The sequence below is a fragment of the Jaculus jaculus genome, chromosome 2, assembly GCF_020740685.1.
Source record: "Jaculus jaculus isolate mJacJac1 chromosome 2, mJacJac1.mat.Y.cur, whole genome shotgun sequence".
In the NCBI taxonomy this organism is placed as follows: Eukaryota; Metazoa; Chordata; class Mammalia; order Rodentia; family Dipodidae; genus Jaculus; species Jaculus jaculus.
Genome location: NC_059103.1, coordinates 56,687,554 through 56,710,023, shown reverse-complemented (window position 1 = coordinate 56,710,023; position 22,470 = coordinate 56,687,554). Strand labels below are relative to the sequence as shown.

The 22,470-nt window shown below is 42.5% G+C and overlaps 1 protein-coding gene across 1 annotated transcript in view; it reads right to left on the bottom strand.

Annotated features, from left to right (window-relative positions):
• The window catches only part of Sntg2 (syntrophin gamma 2), a 248,453-nt gene that overhangs the window by 138,274 nt on the left and 87,709 nt on the right, over positions 1–22,470 (bottom strand). Inside the window, exons 3-6 of the mRNA XM_045143508.1 lie at positions 20,126–20,182; positions 19,932–19,989; positions 1,059–1,102; positions 910–951 (exon numbers count right to left, since the gene is read on the bottom strand). Of these exons, the coding sequence (XP_044999443.1) occupies positions 910–951; positions 1,059–1,102; positions 19,932–19,989; positions 20,126–20,182 (201 nt within the window). The remainder of the gene's footprint in view (positions 1–909; positions 952–1,058; positions 1,103–19,931; positions 19,990–20,125; positions 20,183–22,470) is intronic.

Here is a 22,470-nt window from a genome sequence, read left to right as displayed (position 1 = left end):
CTGACTAATTAGAAACCTGTTTGAGCTTTGTGAAAACACAGAATAGCCCCTGTGCAGGTCTCCTCCAATCTCAGGCCTGCCATCTGACCTGGTTCTTTTGCCATGCCTCCTTCCTCTTGTGTTCCCATCTTATCCCAGCTCAGGCCCTATGCATGTATACTGCTCTGCCTGCTCCCACTTTCTGCTCATCTCATTTCTCAATGCCCAGTTTTATTGTCATCCCCTCCTTTGTCTCCCCCACAGACACTGGCACCAGGTGGATGATAAGGCTTCTCTTCCCAAGTGCTAGAATTGAGGCTTCATGCCAGGCATCTACTCCAGCTATCTTTGCCCTGTAGAGCCTGAAATAACTAGACTAGACCATTCTCCAACAGTAGAATGAATGTCATTGACCCATATCAGATTATGTAATCATCCATCATTTACAATTATCTGTCATTTGACCCTATCTATCATCTGACCCCTCCATTTCATACATTTTATTACTAACATGCTGGAGTGAGCTAGTGCATCAGAAAGTGAAAATACTACTGTACCAGTGAGGGCCTGAATGCTACTGTACTGGAGAGACCTTGAGGAAAAGCTGGCAGATTCTGCTTGTAGCTCTGAGATGACCCTCCATGTAATATAAGTGAGTCAAACACTTCCTGCATTTCTGTGCCTTGAATTTAAAAATAAGAATAATCAGATGTACTTCCCTCAGTTTCTGGGGAGACCCATGACAGCTGCGTTTGTGAAATACCGTGTGCAGTACATGGCCCCACTACCATACAATTCACTAAATATTTTGAGCTTTCCTTTCCTTTTCTATGACAGTGTTGATGAACATAACTACACGTCAGCTAATAAACAATAATTCAAAAAATGATACTGAATAAGTAGAACAAAACCCATAAATATAACACTTACCACTTCTTCATGTGTCGCACTTTCTACATTAATGCCATTAACCTGAACAGATGACAAATGAAGAAATTTTTAAGAATAATGGTTGGTTAAATTAAGTTGCAAATAAAAATGCAATAAATACAATTAAGGATTAAAGTGAACATACTGACCTGGAGCACAGCATCTCCTATGAACAACATCCCTGTGTGGTCAGCTGCAGGGTTGTAAAAGCGGCACAAGGGTTAGGAGAGAGCTCAGCAACCTTACATCCTGTGATAGCAGTCTAAGCAGCACGGTGCTTGCAAGGACTGAAATGGTATTTGAGATAGCATGTGTGTCTGCATGTCTGTACATGTATGTGCATACCAATGTTGGTGTGCTTAGGAGAGCATGGGCATGAAGGTGTGTATGGATGTGTTCCCAGGTTAGTTATGGTCATGGGTAGCTATGAAATGTACACATATGGGTGTGCATGCCTATGTGTGAGTCTCTGCGGAGTGTGCCCTTGGGTCTGTGTGTGTGTGCCTAAGTGCATGTGAGTGTGAGAAAGTTCATCACAGGAACAGGCCACCACCAGTGTGCTAGACAGATGGCCAATTTTAAGCACTTTAATGGACTTCCATGCCTGACACAGAGGCCTGCATGATGTGGAACACAAATGTCACTTTCTCTAGTGAAGGATTTCATCATGTCTGTGTAAAGTCTAATTCACACTTGTCATTAAGTAGACACAGACAATAAACAAGGGATTGCAGAAGATGTTACTTAGCATTCATTCCTCTGCCTGCCCCCCTTCAAATGAACACAGATGGTTGTCATTAAAGGTACTTTCACAATAATAAAGAAAAAAAGGGAAGACTGCATTGTAATGCTTGGCTGTATTGGCAGTGTATCCACTTAACGCTTCCATCATCACAGACAGAGAGAGAGACCTGTTTGATGACCCATCTTATGAGAATGAACAATTCTATGAAAAATGTAATCATTTATGCCAGTTTGCTGATTAAATATTGGGAAACTAGCCTATTTTTCACATGGAATAATCTTTAAACCATATATAGATCCAAAGTCAATACTACTTCCAGTCAATGATGGTACTAAATCAGGTTGAAAATAAAATACAGCTAGGCATGGTGGTGCATGCCTTTAGTCCCAGCATTTGGGAGGCAGAGGTAGGAGAATAGCTGTGAGTCTGAAGCCAGCCTGGGACTACAGAGTGAGTTCCAGGTCAGCCTGGGCTAGAGTGAGACCCTATCAAAAAATAAAAAGAAAATAGAATAAATACAATCTCTATATTCCTGTTTCTCCAGGTATGGATGCCAAGTGACCCAAATGAAGTTCTCATTACATTGGAACTTTCCACAGACAAGTTGCCACAAACCATTCCCTGCTGTGACCAGATCGCCCTTTGGTTCACTCCAGATGGTCAAAGCCCTCTTTCTCTCTGTCGTTGTTGGTCTATCACTCACTGCCTTGATCACTATCTCTGGCTCTCACTGTCTCACTCTCTGCCTTATTGTTTTAGTTTTCTTTGTACTTTGTAGCATTCATCTCTGGTTGCACCAGGGTAGGACTCACTGATCCTCTGGCACATGGGGCTCTGAGCTGGATCCATGGAAGCATCACAGTCTTGAATTCACAGGGACTCAAAGTTCATTAGAAGGAACCATACACACAATAGCAAAAATATTATAAGTTATCTATGAGCTTTCAGAGGAGTGTGCCTATGTCTTCTGTCTGGACCACAATGAGAAGGTCTGATATGCTCCCGAGATGGCCAGAAGCTACCACCTGATGTCAGGAGGGATATTCAGAGGTCAATGAGGACACAAGATGATGCTGTACCATGGCTAACCCTGTTCTCTCCTGCTATGCCATGTTCCTATCAGCATCCTTGTCCCATGCCACATTTGCACCTATGCTAGGCAAGTGCTCTAACACTGAGCTATAACCCCAGCCCATCACATGGAGTGCCTGCACCAGATCCCTGTGATGCACCATGCTGTGCCTTTTCCTGTCTTCTCTGAATGCAAGGTGTTCCCTGCAGGACTGGAAATGTGATGGATGAGAGTGAATACTGGGTGAGGTTTGCCTGTACCACTTCCTTATTTCTCAACACATCTTGTATGGATTGATGCTTGATTGGAGGGGAGGTCTGTTTTATGAAAACCTCTCAGGCCATGAGATAGTCTTGCATGTTTGATTGAACTGATTTCTTATTTTGAGCTGAGCTCAGAGGCCATCAAGACTTCCTTCTGGGCGAAGCAGCTACTTTCCATATGCCCTGGAGTGAATGGTGCTGAACTGGGGAGGCTGTGCTGAGTCAGACACAAATGGTCTAGGTGACAGGAAGATCAGGCCCCAGTGCGCTGCTGCACAATTTCAGTGTTCATGCAAAAGCCATGTTGCAAATTCCCAAGTAATGATAATGTCAGCAGCCACCCAGATACACACCAAAACACTTACATAAAACTTTTAGCTTTTGAGGAAAAATTAAAAGATCAAATTAAAACCCTTAAGGAAAATGTGTAAATCTTCCTGTAAGTGGCGGTCAGGAGACAGGAAGTCAGGAAGAGCACAACATATTTTTTATCTCTTAGTTTAGGGCTATGTGTCCACTGAAGGGGTTTGTTAGTCCTCTATGTTGTTCTTTTCTTGTTGGGAATGGCAGTTCTGCTCCCTCCACTCTCAGCTGGAGACCCAGTGGACAGAAATATTGGAAAAAGAAAAGGGAAGTAGATTATCCCTGACTGTGGTCCAGGAGGGAAAGCACACATGGAGGCAGCCCTTCCCACACAGATTCCTTAGTTCTTTCCCTCTCTGAGTGTGGAAATAACAGCTTACTGGTACTGCTGCTACTGGGCTTTCCAATAAACCATAACTTGATTGCTACACTGATTAAGGTTCTTGCATACTAGTGCAAATAATCACAAGACAGTTTAGTTCAAGTGTTGCCAATGATTTTAGAGAACTTCAAATAATCAGTGCTTGCAGATTTGATTGTACTTTAAGAAATAAAGAGACCAGAGAATAGCCATGTCATACATTTCCATGTGGCTAGTACTTGTTAGGTCAGGACAAAATGGAGTCACCAAGGACAGCAGGAGGGCAACAGAGACTTGGGAAGTGGGTCATCCACATTCCTTAAGGAACCACCCTGCCATCATTCTTTCCTAGCCTAACAATTCCCCAGGTCTAGGTTTCCTGCACCCCTTATCTCTTAGGACACCAAGTTACTGTTCTGGTGTTACACCCAGCTATCTTAGATCTCCCCTAAGGAAACCTTTTCTTTACTTCTCCCTTCCTCACCTTCCCCAAACTGAAGAGCTCTATATAGCCCACTATCTGTAATCCCAAATTGACTGCTCTGCTCTTGAGAGTCAGTCCTGGCAGCTCGTGTTTTTCCTGAATAAAAGCTTCCATTTGGGCTGGAGAGATGGCTTAGCGGTTAAGCGCTTGGCTAAGAAGCCTAAGGACCCCAGTTCGAGGCTCAATTCCCCAGGACCCACGTTAGCCAGATGCACAAGGGGGCGCACACATCTGGAGTTCGTTTACAAAGGCTGGAAGCTCTGGCGTGCCCATTATCTCTCTCTGTCTCTGTCTCTCTCTCTGCTTCCTTCTCTCTGTCACTCTCAAATAAAAATTAAAAAAAAAAGGTTTCTTCTTTAAAAAAAAAAAAAGCTTCCATCTTTGCCTCACAGTGGTCTCTGTGATCTTGGTCACTCCTGAACCTTACACTACTAACATTAACAGCAGCTAAGTCTAAAGGTCATATCAGAAAACAAGTATGGAGCCTGCACAGTTATGAGTTAAAGAGTTAAAGACAGCACTGTTAGCAGTGGGGTGGGGAGATAGGAAAGGGACCCAGACCCAGTTGATGAATTAAAGGGAATTATGAGACACTTTCCAATTAAATCCTGGAAAAGTTATGTACTTGAAAGACCATTTTAGTCTCAAAAACAGTAACAACAAATGAATTGCTAATTATGGTGGTACATGCCCATAATTCTAGCTACTTGGGCTAAAAAGTGTTGGCTAAAAAGTGAGTTGAAGTAAGCATGAGTGGCATTAGGGAGACCATGTTTCAAAACAAAAATAAAACAACTACAGAAAGGGCTGGGGCTGCAGCTCAGTGTTGGAGTACTTTCTGAGCATGCTACCAGACCCAAGGTATGATTTCAAGAATTACAAAACACATAACTACATACAAATTGACAATGGTAAGATGTGAGACACAAACACGAAAGTTTGAGTTTAATTAATACCCACAAATAATAAGATCTTTATGGTCTGGTCATGTTGGCTGGGTTTGTGGATTTTATCTGGGAAGTGAATTTAGCCAGTCTCAGTAGTGATAAAGCAATTACACCATAATATAAAATTGAAACCAAGATATCACATTGTAATCAATGTGAGCATTCCTTGCAAGACAGGTCTGGTGGTGATGCATATCTTCATCTTTCACTTGTTTGGGACTTTTATTTCTCCTTTATTTCTGAAGGAAGTTTTGTGAGTATGGTATTACTGTGACTCAGGTGTTTATCTAGTTTTCTTTTTAAGAACTTTGAGCCAGGTGAGGTGGCACACACCTTGAATCCCACCATTTGGAAATAGAAGGCAGGAGTATCAAAAGCACAAGATCATCCTCAGGCAAGCTCAATATAGCTCGGATAACCAGGGGGCCTATCTCACAAAAAGAAAAAGAAAAAAGAAAGAAGAAGGGGAAATAAGACCTGCATACTAAAAATCCCATTTTCTTTTTCTTGTCTTGAATATTTTATGCTAGGAAAGCTGATGATAGCCTAACAGATTCCTTAATATAGTATCAGGGTGGCCTTGAACTAACCAGTAATACTCATACCTCTGCTTCCCAAGTGTTGTGATTAAAGGCATATGGCACCACACCTGGCTGCCTTTGACTTTTGATGCTTTGGTTTTAAGTGTCTTGCAGGAGACCTCTTTGGGTTGAAACTATTTGGGAACTGAGCTTTGTAATCTGAATCAATCTCTCTGTCTCTCTCATTTGAAAACTTCAGTAATGACAAAATTGAATAAACTTGTATCACTTGGTGTCTTCTCTTCACAGATTGTTATGGTGACTATCTGTTCATTTGGCAGTGTCCTGTGATTTCTGGAGGCTACCTGTATCATTTTCATTTTGGATTCTTTGATTTTCCTCTGGCAGAACTGGTAAAGAAAAGAAAAACTTATTCTCAACTCACAGAATTGTTTTTCTTCCACTTGTATTTTGTCACAAAACTTATCTATGACATTCTTGATTTAATTCTTTAGCTCTCAGATTTCTGCTTTGTCTTTTTCATAACCACCTCTGTTTTGGCATTCTCATCCACATCAGGACTCTTTTTGTGACTGTACTGATCTGTCTGTATCTTCTTATACTCCACTGAGCTTCCTTAGGGCCATTACTTGAAATTTCCTTCTAAGAAATCAGTAAATTTCCATTTCTTTGAATCATTGAAGAACAGGGGTGGCCAGGCTGTTGTGTTGTGATCCCTCAGATACTCATGTTTCTTATTGCCTGTGTTGATATCTGTCCATACAGCAGAGCACTCCCCTCTTTGAAGTTTAAACAGTGGGGGACTGTCCCCTTCAGATGGGTCTGAAGGTGTTAGCAGCAGGATGGGGCAGCTCAGGTCTGCACAGACATATAGAGGTGCTCTGTGTGACTTCTTCCATCATGACAACCACCCAGTGGCTGAGGTGCTACAGTGCTTGTGGCTACAGGAGTGAACAGCACTACTGGTGGTGGCACCGAGGATCAGGGCTCTCGATGGCCAGGGCTCTGGACATCCTCCTATTCTAATTTTCCTCATAGTGAGGTGTCACCAAGGGCTTCACACTTCTGTGAGATCTAACAGCCCATAGGCAGCCACAGGGCCTGGGGTTTAAGGCATAGATGTATAGAATAGCTATGGAACTGGAGTCCTGGGCTAGGGCATGGTTGACCAGTGGTCTCATCTTGCACTCACAGTGTGGGCTCACCCTCCCAGGCACAGGTCAGGGCAGTTCCCATAGTGTTGGGGTCTGTTGCTCCAAGGCTCCTCCACTGGAAATGCAGTATTCTCATGACTCTCATGTGCTGTCTCCAGTGCAACCTATAACATGTAAGCAAGTGTGGCTTATAGGGGAGTCCTAAGCTCAGCTACCTATTTCTTAAGTGTAAATACTAGCCTATACTTCTGTGAGAAAGACAAAAATTGTAATAGTATAAGTAGATTCTATTAAAATTAGACAATAAATAACATATTAGTATTTGTTAACTAATCTTTCAGCTCTGACTCTTTTGTATTTCTACAATAAACTCTTCATTGATCTCCCTGTAGAAACCTAGACTTTGTAACACCCTAAACAGCCTCTGTCATTGCTGAGACACATTGTTACCTTTGGTGACATTTTAAATCGGATTTTCCAAAAAGAAGCCCATACACAGAGCACCCCTCAATTTCTTTTCTTTGTAGTAAAGGGGATCAATCCATGGTCTCGTGAATGCTAAATCTATGGTCACACATTCAGTTACCTCTCTAGCCCTCTCCACCATTCCTGACAGTCCCATGCAAGCCAAAGCCTTGTAAGCCTACCCAGCTTGGCTCAGTTAAATACCTTTTATTTATTATTTTTAGTGAGACAGAGAGAGAGAGAGAGAGAGAGAGAGAGAGAGAGAGAGAGAGAGAGAGAGAGAGAGAGAATGAGAATTGTTGTGCCAGGTCCTCAGCCACCACAATCAAACTTCAGTCACTAGCGCCACCTAGTGGGTATCTGCGACCACATTATGCTTCTCGCGCTGCTTAAACTTACTTTTTGTCTCACTGTCATCATAGTGATAAGACATTTATGCATTTTCATTGTTTCAGTAAGTAAGAGAAGAGCTTATATGCATGTTATCTTTTCCATGGTGTAACTCTCACTAGCTCTGCCTCCCAACAAGAAAGCATCACAGCCCACCAACAACCCCCTCCTATGGCCCATGGCAGTAAGCCCTTCAGCACTCAACACATTTAGTTCAGCCACTCAGAGTTGGTTATGCCATCACTTATACAGGCTGCTTTCTCATTAGTCATGTGGTTCTATCACCTGGCTCAAACTGCATCAAGTGAAATGAAAAATCATACCATCTTCATCAGAGTCAGTGACAAAGAGCACCAGCTGACCCCATGACAGGAGGGTATAACTCACCACCACTGAGTGGTCCCCATGGGGGCTTACATATTGACCTGAGCTTGTTTCTCCAAATTCTGGCTTTGGGTTAGTACCTAAGACCTCCCAAACATCAGTTATTTTTTTTTATTAAAAAATTTTTATTTATTTATTTATTTGAGAGCGACAGACACAGAGAGAAAGACAGATAGAGGGAGAGAGAGAGAATGGGTGCGCCAGGGCTTCCGGCCTCTGTAAACGAACTCCGGACGTGTGCGCCCCCTTGTGCATCTGGCTAACGTGGGTCCTGGGGAATCGAGCCTCGAACCGGGGTCCTTAGGCTTCACAGGCAAGCGCTTAACTGCTAAGCCATCTCTCCAGCCCCCAAACATCAGTTATTGACCCTGAACTAGGAAGTTTAATTTTTCCTACTCTGAAGGACTATAAGGATTAAGTTACTGTGGGTAAGTATTGATACAGACTATCGTCTCTTCCTTCTGAGGACCTCTGAGGATGTTTTAATATTTGTTTTCACTGATGTGTGATTTTTGTGCAATGCTGAGGGTGGAATCCAGGACTTTGCACATAGTGGATATTTGTATCACAGAGCCACAGCCCTATACTTCCAGTGAGATGATTTCTTAATATATATATTTGAAAGAGAGACAGAGAAAAAAGAGGCAAACAGAGAGAAAGCATAGGTGCATCAGGGCCTTCTGCCCTGCAAATGAGCTCTAGATGCATGCACCACTTTGTGTATCTGGCTTTACCTGCGTACTGGGCAATCAAACCCAGGCTGGCAGGCTTTGCAAGCAAGTACCTTTAACTGTTGAGCCATCTCTCCAACCCAAGGTGATTTCTACACACAGTTTAAAGAATCTCACACACTCTGAATTGTGATGTTACTTTAAATTAAATAGGCTTTCATTCCTAGGACAACCCCCGGCAGTAGAAGTTGAAGCATCAAATGATACAAGTGAACTCAGTAGCAAAGAAACATAGGAGGTCCCTGGACAGTATTTCTGGGAATTTGTGAGGACATGTGACTGTATCTGAGGCCATAACCCTCAGCTCTATGCTTCATTTCTATGTCCTGGTACTGACACCAAGTGGATCCTTCAAAGTGACAGCAGCTGACAATGTTCTGTTTCATTCTTCTTCAATTCTGGTCTCACCCTTAGCCACTGGAGATGAAGGCTCTTCCTACACAGGGTTTAAATTAAATCTTCAAAAGATAACATGCACCCTTCAGAGTTCTTGAAATTTCTCATCATTCTTTGTGAGGTTTTCCACATTTCTCATCCAGCTCTGCAGTCAATCTTATTTCCCTCTTCAACTTCTATTTACTTTGATGGCCTTTAAACATCTTTCATTGACTCAGTAACAATGAAATAACATTCTTCATTTCATTTGTGGCTAGATCCAGGATTGGAAAGTGGGGCCCACTTTACTTATGGCAAGCTAATTTGAGAATAAAACAAGGCCTGCTTGCTTACTATAGAAAGGAAAGTCAGATTAACTCCATACCCACCCATACCAGGCATGAGTTCCTTACAGGCCAACTCTGTGTGCAGGGTCACCAAGATCCAGGCTGAACTCACAAAGGCAGAAAGAACTGTCACATATCTACAGACATCTATACAGAAGACAGCTCAGCAGTGCTTTCTCATGGGTCCGAGTGTTTGTATCACATTTTAAATTTCAAGAGCAATTTCCCTATGGTCCAGAAAGGAAGGTTGATAATATGTGCTCAGAGAAAAGCCATTCATTTGAAGAACAGAGCACCAGGGGGCAGTGCATTGGAAGGCTCATGTCCTTGGAGAAGGCACTTTAGCCATCTCTACCCTGGATGTAGGAGATGACTGCTGTGAATTCTCCAGGGCTTACATAGGGCAGGATCACAGAGCCCTCCACATACAATAAAAGTAAAATAAGTTACTGAATTCAGCAGCATTTAAAAGGACATATAGGAGTCAGTGCAGAGGTACAAAGACTTAGGGAAAAGGTCAAACACTGAGTTCATCAAAACAGATGAAAGATTCTGAATAAGAAAAGAAACTAATGGCAAATCTGGAGTCAAGCAGCCTGCTTATGGTAAGAAGGATACCAACACTAGGTGAATATAGGAAAACTGACTCTGTCTATTCACCTATCATCTACTATCATTTCTCTGTCTATTTTCTATCTGTCCATCTATCTCTGGGGCTGTCTACTTACTATCTCCTCTCTATCAATCATTTGTCTATAACTATCTCCTATCTAGCAATCACCTATCAACTCTATCATATCTTCTTACCTTTATCTGTCTATATTGATATGTATGTCCTATCAATGTATCTACTATATCTAATATCCATTTATCATCTACCTACCTACTTATTATATATTTATCTCCTATCTATCTATCTATCTATCTATCTATCTATCTATCTATCTATCTATCACATACCTAGGTTATAGAGGTGCTCATTCTGTGTAAATGTGTAAAAATATTCAAGACCAGCACAGCATGGTCCATGCTAAGTTTGAATCTAAGCTGCACTTCAGTACAATCTTCACAAATCCCATAGCTGACTGTGGGCTTTTGCCCATTCTTCACCTGGATATCTCACATAAGAAGACCAAATAACTCTAAGATTCTGTGATGGTCTGTATAGAGTCTATATGTGACAAGCTACTCTCTTTCTGTGCAACTGCCTTGCCACCTATTTTGTTGGATTTAGGGAACAAATTAGTGCAGGGTCAACACCTATGCTATTTATTATAGAAAATTAGTAATTTATTAAATTATTTAACTTAGGTGATATGCTATGGCATAAAGAGCTAGAATTTAAGATAAAAATCTAAGTTTATTAAACTATGCTTTACTAGCGTGAAATTGCATTGGTCATTTTTTTCTATTTAATCCTATGTACCTTACCTTTACACCATTTCCAGGAAGTTCTTTTTGCATGAAAAAACTGGGCTATGATAACAATATCTAACTTTCTAATCATGTTACCTTATATATTTCCAACCACTCAGTCTTAATGTGTAGCTTTATTTTGGGGAGTGGGTTCTAATACTTTATCATTTGAGAAGCATCATCTTTAAATTTTATTCAATTACTGATAAACTCTTCATTATTCTTCCCTTTCAAAGTTCAGACTGGGGAGGTAAGTTAGCATGGCAAATATTAACAGAGGGATTAAAGAGTTAAGTTTCACATGCTGTGTAAGATACCTTAGCTCCTCCCCCATCTCTCTGCGTATGTGTGTGCTTGGTACATTTGTTATAGAGCAATGAGAGGCACTCTGTGCACTGTGGACCTATGCCCATTTCCTCATCAGCATGTAGACTATGAAGGGGTGGCAGAGTCCCACATGAAATTGTGCAGAGCATTAGGATGGAGAAGAGATTAGTGTGACAGGGAGTGGCTCAAAAGTCAAGGCCAGATAACTTCTTTTTGTAGTGAACTACACATTTCATTTCTGGGAAGGATGATACTGGGCCACATGGCAAAAAAAGACCAGAGAAGATGAATATTAACAATAAGTGTACACTGTCAATATTAAAACTACATTCATACAAAAATAACATGGCTCTAATAAAACCCATTCAGTATGACAGAATGGGGTTAACTCTGTTGTTGCTGGCAGACTTGTCTATGATGGGTGGTGTGACCCAGGTTCCTGGCAGCTGCTATGATGAGCTCACATTCCAGAGTCCTGAAGAGCAGGGGCTCAGCAGGTGTATTTCAGGTACCTTGCTTGGGATGACTTCATACAGAAGCTAGGACTCATCCACCCCATGTTCCCCCATTCAGTTCTAAGTAACTGCTTGTAGCCACTCCGAGACCACTCTTCCCTTGGTTATAGGGATAAATGAAAACGGACTTCTACCTCATTTAAATAACACTCCAACATTAGCTTTCTGGTCTGGTCAGCCACTCTAAGCTGCCCTCAGCAGTCCTGTGTCCTGGATTCCTGCAGGGAGACATGGCGTAGAATGGATATAAGTTACCACTCAGAGCACAGCCCAGGGTACTGTACTGCTAAGAGAAAGCATGTCCCCACCAAAGGGAAATGAGGCTATGTGATGCCATCTAATGTTAGCTTTTTAGAAAATGGCAGGATAAAGGTACTAGGTGCTTCTCCGAGTCTGTGTGGTGACCAGAAACTTAGCTGGCAAGTTCCTAGATAGGTGTGAATGGTAGACAGGTTTGGTGGATACCACATGAACAAGAATATTTTGCTCTCCAATATCAGATTTCCTTCTCTACTAAGGACACTGAAGCAAAGTGGGGCAATGGAATTTTCAGACTAACCCTCCAAGATCATAACATCAGACCTCCATGCAGCCCCCTGAAGGCTACACCAGTATTCCCTCCTTGCCCTGTGGAATTCACATGTGCCTCTCATGGGGCCCAGCATGTCTCCCTCGGGAATCACAGACCAAATTTACTGCACATCAGTTTAAGATATATGCAGTCTTCTTTAATCTTATGAGGGTTATGTGTCTGAGGTCATTTAGTCAAATATGTATTTGAGATGAATACATATATGTGTTTATTTATACATATATAAAGAACAGACTAAATTTACACATTTACCCCTATACATGCAAATACTAATATACATATACTGTAAATACAAGATATATGATAGTTAGGGTTGGAGGCATGGCTTAGCAGCTAAGGCATTTGCCTGCAAACCCAAAGGACCCTGGTTTGATTCCCCAGGATCCACATTAGCCAGATGCACAATGGGGCACCATGAGTCTGGAGTTTGTTTGCAGTGGCTGGAGGCCCTGGCATGCCCATAATATCTCTCTCTCTCTTTTTGTCTGTCTGTCTCTCTCTCTCTCCCCCTGGTTCTCTGTCAAATAAATAGGTAAAAATAAATATTAAAAAGATCGATGATAGATGGATTTACATGGGAAAATAAACAGTGGATTGATAGATGGATGATGGATTGATGATCGATACAGAGAGATGATACATGATAGATGTATAGATTTTCAATTACTCACCAGACCTTTACATACTACACTGTGAGCACCCAAGCTAAAGATCCTGTAACTACTCATCTCTGTCCTAAGGGTCCCGCCAGGTACTGCACACCCACAATGGCATTTGAAACACAGACAGAAATAATGGAAAGCTGATGGGATATGGAGAAACACAAAAATTACAGAAGGCTTCTCATTCTGCACACTGTTCTTTACTCTTTCCTCGACTCTACTTTTTTTTTTTAAATTTGTATTATCATTAAAAACTAAGAAAAAGGGCTGGAGAGATGGCTTAGCGGTTAAGCGCTTGCCTGTGAAGCCTAAGGACCCCGGTTCGAGGCTCGGTTCCCCAGGTCCCACGTTAGCCAGATGCACAAGGGGGCGCACGCGTCTGGAGTTCGTTTGCAGAGGCTGGAAGCCCTGGCGCGCCCATTCTCTCTCTCTCCCTCTATCTGTCGTTCTCTCTGTGTCTGTTGCTCTCAAATAAATAAATTAAAAAAAAATTAAAAAAAAAACTAAGAAAAAATGAAAATGCCATGGCTTTTAAGACACTGGGCTCAGACATTTCTGTATGGGGCAAATGCTGTGTTTTCAGTCCAACATGCAAGAATGAGAGGTGTAGAACTCTATAATGTGCCTCAATTCCCAGAGGTTTATCTTGCGCAAGAGGCTATCATCTTCTGATTTGACAGGTTAGTAACCATTATGTTTATAATTAACTGATACAGAGAAGTTGCAGTGTTATTTAGCAGTTACTTTTTAAAATAAGCTATAATGCATAGAGCAGTAATCCAAAAGGGTGTTTAGTGTGAACTGTGAGCCCTGAAAAAAAACAAAAAATTTTTTAGTTCAGTGTGTCCGCACTCAGAACCATGGACAGCGCACAGCATAGCGTGTTCTATGGGAGCTTGCTAGTGCAAGAAATCAAGGGAACAAATAAAGGGGAAGGGGCCAAAGAGGGAAGGTATGAGAGGACAGAGAGGGAAGAAAGGTAGGAAAATTAGGAGAAGGGAGGGAAAGAGGTGGGGGAAGAAGGGAAGGAGTGAAGGAAGGAATGAAGGAGGGCTTTAATTATAGTAGCCATGGGTGTTTGAAGTTTTAACTGACCAGATCAGTCACAGAAATGCAGAACATGATTTGAAACAAGCACTGAATTTTATGGCCAAGGTTTAATGCCTCCCAACTTATTTTCACAATTTTACTAATGAAATATGTGATCATGACAAATTTCCCATTAAACAAAATAAAAACAACTACAAATATCCCTCTTAATGTATAAGTCTCACCATATTGTAAAGAATCTGCAGACAGAGATGCTTGGACCAGTGTTTGTTCTGCAGAGGTTGTTGAACCATCTGGGTCCTAGTTTCTTCCTTCCTTGAGATGGACCTTTGCATGAAATCTTGGGCTGCTGAGACCAGCATGAAGCTGCGATTCTCCTCCTTAACTCTGAGAATGCTCTTAATGTGTGGAGAGCAGCACTTTGCATGGCTCCCATGTGGTGTGTGGTGCCCTTAGGGTATGTCTGTGGGTCCTGGTCACAAACAGCCTCAAGATTCCATATGCTACAGCTGAGGAACATTAGGAAGACCACTGCCTGAAGAAGGGTAGGAAAGATCTAAGCCAGCTGCTGTCTTTCCCTTCCATTCTCATATGCCTCACCAGCATTTTCAGATTTCTCTCTTTCCCACCTTCCTAAACCATGCATGTCCTTAAGGAGTCAGCTTGGCTCCATCAATTTAAATTTGATACTTTGTTGATTCTCCATTTCTATCATCTTCCTCTGACCTTCATACATAAGCACCCCCTCTGTGTGGCTCACAAGCCTACATGATATGATGGTTCCCTGGTCCCCATTCTCAACTCCTGACCTCAGTGAGGTCTGAGGCATTTCATTAATCTCATGGGCACTGAGATTAATCTCATGCTTCTGAGGGTCATAAATAGGATCAAGCACATCATGCTCTCCCATTTCTTACCCTCACAGCACCTGATACTTGACCTGCAAAGGACATCTGGACTCTGACTCTTCATCTCACACTCAGCAAATCATCTGAGCACCAAGAAGCCATGCCCCTCCCTGCAACCCACAGGATGTGCTCCCTTATAGTAGACATGTGTTTTAAAAATGCACGAGAACCCTTGTCATTATACTTTTCAAATGATTTCACGTGTTGCCTGTTAGTCATAAAGCAGTTATTCCCCATGTTGCAAATAAGTTTTAAAAGGATGGGAAGATGGTTCAGTGGGTAAAGTACTTGTGCAACTGTGAGGACCTGAGTTCAATCCTCAGAACCCACATAAAATATCAGATATGATGGCATACCTCTATAATGTCAGCACTGGAAAAACTGACTGGAGGACCCCTGAGGCTCAGTGGCCAGTCAGTCTTGCCTACTTGGTGAGCAACAGACTAATGATAGATTTTGTGTCAGAAAAAGGTGAGAGATGTTCCTCAGAAATAATTCCTGGAGGAGTCCCTAGGCATTCACCTTTAGTGCACATACATGCGCCTTCACACACATAAACATGTGCACATACATCCATGTACATGTGTGTACATATATAATGTTTTTAAAATAGTCACCTTCTATCACTCTCTCATTGTTAGCATTGTCTATTTACTTTGGACAGAGTTCATTCTCTGAGCAATCACTGTAGGGGTGTTTATGGTAGTCTCTCCCAGAATGACCAGCATTGGCCTGCTACTGAATGCCCCAAATGGCAGCTCAGAGAACCAGTTATTGAATCAATTGCCATGTTATAGCGATTTCATTTCTTAATTCAAACTCAACTCAAGTGACTACTTTGGTTTCCATGGTCAGAAAGGGAGGTGGAGCCCAGACTTTTCTCTTGAAGATGATGGCATACCAACTAGACAGGGCAGAAGTTCTAAAGCCATGCTGAGATGCAACCATATGCTCTTTGCATGAGCAAGGATCCCTTGTTCTAATTACTTATTCTCATTTTTGATCTTCCTACTCAAACCCTAACCTATCTGAGGACCCCATACTCGATTGGTGTCACAGTCAGCTTCAGGCTGCTGGGATGAACTTCCAAACCAGGCACAGCTGTTGAGGACAGGGTTTATTGGAGCAGCTTCAGGCCGCTGGGATGAACATCCAAACCAGGCACAATTGTTGAGGATAGGGTTTATTGGTGCATACAGATTGAGGGAAGCTCCATAATAGCAGAAGAAGCTGGCCTGCTTTCATAGGTCCACTCAGGGAAAAAAACTCACCACCAAGGCCACAAGCAAGCACACTCTGGAACCCAGACAGAACTCTAGGATTTTGTATATCTCAGGCTGGAATTCAGATCAGAGCCTAAACACACCTTGGGGCTGGACTCTAGGATCCACTCATGGTGAGCACCTCCTCCAGGCAGGTGGCTGGGGATCTAAGTTACAAGCTTGAATAAAATTCCTGTATCTATTGAGAGACATCCAGTCAAACTGCCACAGTTGCATAAGTGTATGTTCCATGTTTCCACACCGTGGTAAGAACACAGACTTGGTTCTTTCATGTCTGGGTGATGGCGTGATACTTCCATGGCTTGATATATCAGTTACTTTCTCCTTGTTGTGACCTGACCAGGGACACTTAAGGAAGGAAGTGTTTACTCCAGTTCAGAGTTACAGTGCATCATGGAGGGGAAAGCATGGCAGGAGAAGCTTGAAGCAGCTGGTCACCTTGAATCCGCAGTCAGGCAATAGAAAGAGATGGATGCTCATACTCAGCTTATGTTGTCCTTTTCATCCAGCCCAGAATCCTATCTCATGGATTGGTGGCACCTATAGTTAAGATGAACTTTTCACCCCAAATTACAAAATCCAGGCAATCCTTCACAGATATTTCCGATATTTGTTTCCATGGTGATTTTAAATCCTGGCAAGTCAAGGAGCACAGATTAACCACCAAAGTTGGTGATGATTGGGTAGTGGGAGTACACCTACTGTTGTGTGTGTTGAGAATGCATGTATATGCATATGCATATTCATATGTGTGTGGATGCACATGTGTTTGAGGGTTGGATACATGTGTGTGTATGAGAGAGAAAAAGTATGCAGAAGTCAGAAGTTTATGTACTGTATCTTCCTCAGTTGCCTCTCCAACTTATATTTTGAGAGGGGGTTTCATTGAACATGGAGCTCATCAAGTCAGCTAAACTATCAGGCCAGTAAGCCCCAGAAATCCTTCTGTTGCTATCTTCACAGCACTGGGATGACAGGTGCAAAGTACTACACCCAGATTTGATCTGGGTACTGGGGATCTAAGCTAAGGTCCTCATGGATGGACAGCAAGTATTACATCAATTGAGCAATCTCCCCAGCCCTTGATGTTTGTGGTACTATTTATTGCCTGTAACTATTAGGACTGTGCTATACACTAAAGATATGAGCAAATGAAACAAAACTCTAAACCTAGTGCTCAGAGGTAAAAAGAGGCTGGGGAGATGTCACCTATGTGCCGAGTCTTGCTGGGACTAGTAGACCACAAGGCAGCTAGAGAGAAAAATTCCCCTTTTGAAAAGCATTGTGCCAACTTGTCACCACTCTCCAGTCAGCTCCATCTGGAAACTGCTGTCTCATGTCCCGTGACCACTCACTCAGTCATGGTGAACAGGGGCAGGGGTTTCCAAAAGGGTAACCTAGAGTCTTTCTCAAAACCACCAATTTGTTTTCTCCTTTGGTTGTCCTCTGTGGCCTCCTGAGCCACAGATTTTCTTCTTTTAAAATTGAGCATAAAATCCTCCACTGATTTTCATCTGTTGGCTAATCTTACTCTCTATTCCCTTTAAAGACTACAGTAATGAAAAAGAATTGAGGATATTTATGAATAGTACTTATAGAAACAAAAAGGCATGTGTGCACTTTTCCTTCAATTATTAATCAACCAAGCAGATGGCTGACGGGTTCAGAAGTAATTAAACATAGCTAATGCGAGCAAGAATTGATTTATTTCTGGCTTATAGAATTTCACTTTAAACGTACTGGAGCTGGCACTTCTACAAAGCATGCCAGCATCACAATTATATTGATGTAAAAGAGGAATCCTTGACTCCAATTTAGCCACTGTTTGTTTTGAAATGCTTTAAAACTCTCAAAAAGAATGATCATTTGATACGGAACCTGCATAGCTTTATGTTTTTTTTCTCTCTAAGGTTCTAAGTAAACCTACATATTTTCTGATAAAATGAAATTCTCGATGCTACCAGGAAAACGTCATGGTGAAGTGTGTGCTGATACCCTTTCTTTCATGGCCCCAGGCAGAGCCTTCCACCTGCGTTGCTGACAGAGGCCCAGTGGCCCTCAATCCTGATTATTATAATCTTGTCTGCTGCAAGCAGGTTTTGTAACCTTGCTCAGAAAAGACAAAAGCATATTCCAGCACTGAATCTGAAATGTGTCTGGGTGAAGAGGACTCCTTTTAGAAGTATCCAGCCTTCTGGCGCTATGACATGACATTGCTCGGCTGCATTCATAGCTATCCTGGGACTCATGTCCCCTGCAGGTTGGTAACATTTTCACATGAGATGAATCTTGTGGAGACAATCTCCCAAATCCCACAGATACATTCAAGGATGTTATGGGAATCCGTATTCCTCCTGAAAATTCACCTCCCACTTGAACTACCTGTGCAATGCCTCTGTCATAGGCAGGGATGGCTGTAGGGACACCAGCTTCCTGACCCTGATATCCTGTATCATGAAAGTGTCCAGACTTCAGAGTGTTATGTGGTTCAGGTGTTTCCTGCATGGCTGCTGAGGTAGGTAGCTCACTCTGTTTTCAAGTTGGGATCTAGGTCTGGTATTATCAGGTGAAATGCAAGTAAACTGAGAAATAGGATAAGCTTATTCTCCATTCCTCATTGTGAATCCTTATGTTTCCAACAGGACTGGAGGTGGCACTGTGGGAACCCATGGTGGCTGACAACTTCCAGCTTAGAGTCTTAGTTTGAGGTGAGGGAGCTCGCAGAGCCAGCCATGTTTCCAGGTGTCCTGAACTACTTTGCCACTTGAGGACCTAGATCACATGTCAATCACAGAACCCCAGATTTCACAAGCCTGACCAGCTCCATTCCAGCACAGCAGCCTGCAGGGACTAACCATGTCAGTCCCAGTACAGCAGCCCACAGGGGCCATGTCAGCCCAGCATAAACAGAAGACAGGGACCATACTTTCCAGGTGAAGGGGAGGCCTGAGATGACAGTGTCTGTCCAGGCTGGACAAGGGGCAGAGGAGGCTGACATTGTAAGCTACAGATCTAGGAGACTGAGGGCAGTAACAAAGTCATTTTATGACATCAGTACATTCCCTACTTCTGTGGTGAACCACCTGGCCAGTACAAAAGTCCTGAACTCTCCTTTCACCTCTGCGCTTGCCTTCATAATAATTGTTTATTCTGTCATTACTGCCTTGTAACCAGTCTCCCAAGCCTGAACTGATTGGTAATTGATGGGGCAGTGTCTGGATACTGAATGACTGGACACTATACAAGGCATTTTTGCTTCACTCTTTGGTCAGCTCTGGAACATGTCTAGTGTTCTTCAATGAGGCTGAAATTTTCACATCCAGGAGTCTTTAGAGACACTGGTAGACCACAACTGGTTTCCACCAACAGTTAAGTCTCCCCAGCTTTAAACTCAGTGTTCAAACTCCCTGCCATCCATATCCTCAGAGTAATAGGACACATCACATAGGGAACTCACAAGGGTCAGAAGAAATTCAAAGGGTAGCATGCATCAGAGGATAAGACATGTCTTCTGAAACAATACATGGCTGCAGAAATAAAGAACAGTTTAACCAGTGCCACCAAGTACACATCAGCGCATTGTTATCACCTAAGATTATCTTTCACTAGTTGTAATGTATGCAGGGGTCTCTGAGGCAAGTCTTACCTGCTTGATCTTTGAATATTTTGGATATGACGACAGGAACACCATGTTCGGCTCCTCCCTGGAAGGCAGAGCCACAAGAAGGAAGTAGTTATCAGGACTGACACAGAATCCTTCTAAGATGGGAATGATTGGATAGCAAAATAAATAAATAAATACATAAATAAAAGCAAAAAAAAAAAAAAACTTGGTCATACCTTGATGCTCAGGCCCAGGCCTCCCACAGGCTGTCGGTGAAGTGTAACAGTTCTGTGCTTTAAAAAATGTTAGGAAAAAATAAGTTTAGGTTAAAATACATTTTAAGAAAGTGAATGAAAAGTATGTATGTTCCTTCATAATTTAAATTTTGAATATTAAACACAGATTCTCAATGCACCATTGCCTAAAGTCTGCAGTAACAGCACCAGCTACAGCTTTCAATCTGTAGTGCTGTTCACAGGGAAACAAAGCTCTGGTAAAAAGAAGAAGAAAGGAGGAGGAGGCAAAGGAGGATGAGGAAGAAGAGGGAGAAGGAGGAGGAGGAAAAGGAGGAGGAGCAGTGGAAGCAGTAGCAACGAGGTCCTAATGCTCGCAGTATTGGAAGCCCATGTAAAATTCCTGGGGTTGGTGCTCTTGCTCCCATCTTGCCTATGAAGAGGGAGTACTATGAGAAAACAATGGGCTTTCATTATGCAGAGTGAAAGCAGCAAAACCCCCACAGCACTCTGTTCCCTTTTAAAGTCAGTCTCAGGCTGGGGAGATGGCTCAGTGGGTAAAGTGCCTATTTTCCCAACATGAGGATCTGAGTTTGATCCCTGAAACCCACACAAAAATAAGTTGGCCGTGTTAGCATGTACTTGTAACTCCAGTGCCAGGGAAATGGAGACTGGAGAATCTGAGGGCCTCACTAGCCAGCCAAGCTAGCATAATTAGGTGAGCTTCAGGCCAGTGAGAGACTCTGTCGCTAAAAATGTGGTTGGTGCTTAAAGCATGATACCCAAGGGTGTACTCTGTCCTCCACTCACACCACGCATGCACTCACCACATGGACACACACACACAAAGTTGGTTCCCTCCTACTGGCCCCTCAACAGGCTCTTCAGCACACATGTCTGTTGGCTTCACTGCATTTAGGCTAACTGTTGTCATTGGTAATGATTCAGGAAGGATTAACTGTTTCATGCTCTCTAGCCACAGGTACCTGGTAATGTCTGAGGGTTCATGATGTTATAAAACCAAAAGTGCAGTACAGCCTTAACTGGCAATAGAAAAACTGCCATGTCTCTTGCCTACAAAATCATGACCATGCATTTCGCCACGGTCTGAACACTTAGCAGCCTTGCTGTCTAACTGCACCTAGGCGGGGCAGGTGAAGAACCATGCTGAGAAGGATGGGGGAGGTTGCCAGGGTGATATGAATGGGTGAAATGTGTTTTTACGTGTAAATATACTACAGAGGTCATATTTTCACTGAAAAATAACAACTTTAATACTGCATGATTCCAAATGAGTCAATGTTTGCAAAGCAAATGAGGAAGAGGCTGAAGAACAGGGCGGGGCCACCAGGGGCTTCTAGATGTGGGACTTATTCACCGCAGCAGCTCAGAGACAAACACAGCAGGCAGGGAAGAAAAGCTGCTATGGCCACTGGCATGTGTGAAAATCTTCCATAGACCCCCATGTTCACCGGCAACTTCAATTTTAGGGAGTAATACATTATAAACTCAACGTAGAGAAACCAAACTTTAGAGCAAATACATTCTTTTTGAAGTGTGCATATGAAAACAAACTGCTTAACAATGTCTTGGAAATTTTACATGTTCATGCATCTGTAGCATGTCACATGACCACACACAGGGAAAAGGCTGTATCTCAGGAACTTTTGTGCCATAGCAGTTATTTTTACTTTTCTAGTCTAGGCAGATTTCATGTGTGACATGTGCACTCTGGCTCCCATCAGAGACACAGTATTTATCCGAGGTGACCGAAATATTTGTCACCCACACAAAAGCAGGAGACAGCAGCAGCACACATAGTTTTAAACCATGCTCATCACAAGCTTAATTGCAATAGCCAGGATATGTTTGTGGATGGATGGATGGATGGATGATGAGTAGATGGTTTAGTGGAATACCAGTCAGCCTTAAATAGGAAAGGAATCCTGGTATTTGTAACAAACAGATGGACTGGAGCTTACTATGTTAAGTCAGGACAAGCCAACCACAGAAGGATATATACTGTGTGACATCAGATACACATAGAATCTGAAAGAGTTGATCTCACATAATCATTTGGTAGAGGCCAGGACCTCCAGGTGAGGGATGTGTGTCAGAGGCAGAAAATGTCAGTTACAAGATAGGTAAATTCTATCCAGATGTAGTGGCACAGACCTATAATCTTTGCACTCAGGAGGTAAAAACAGAAGAGATCAAGATTTCAAGGTCATCCTCAACTACAGGTTCAAGGCCAACCTGAGTCATATGAGTACCTATCTAAAAAAATAAGATAAAAAGATGGGTATGTTCTGGGGCTTAGATGTAGAGAATGCTGGCCACAGTTAACA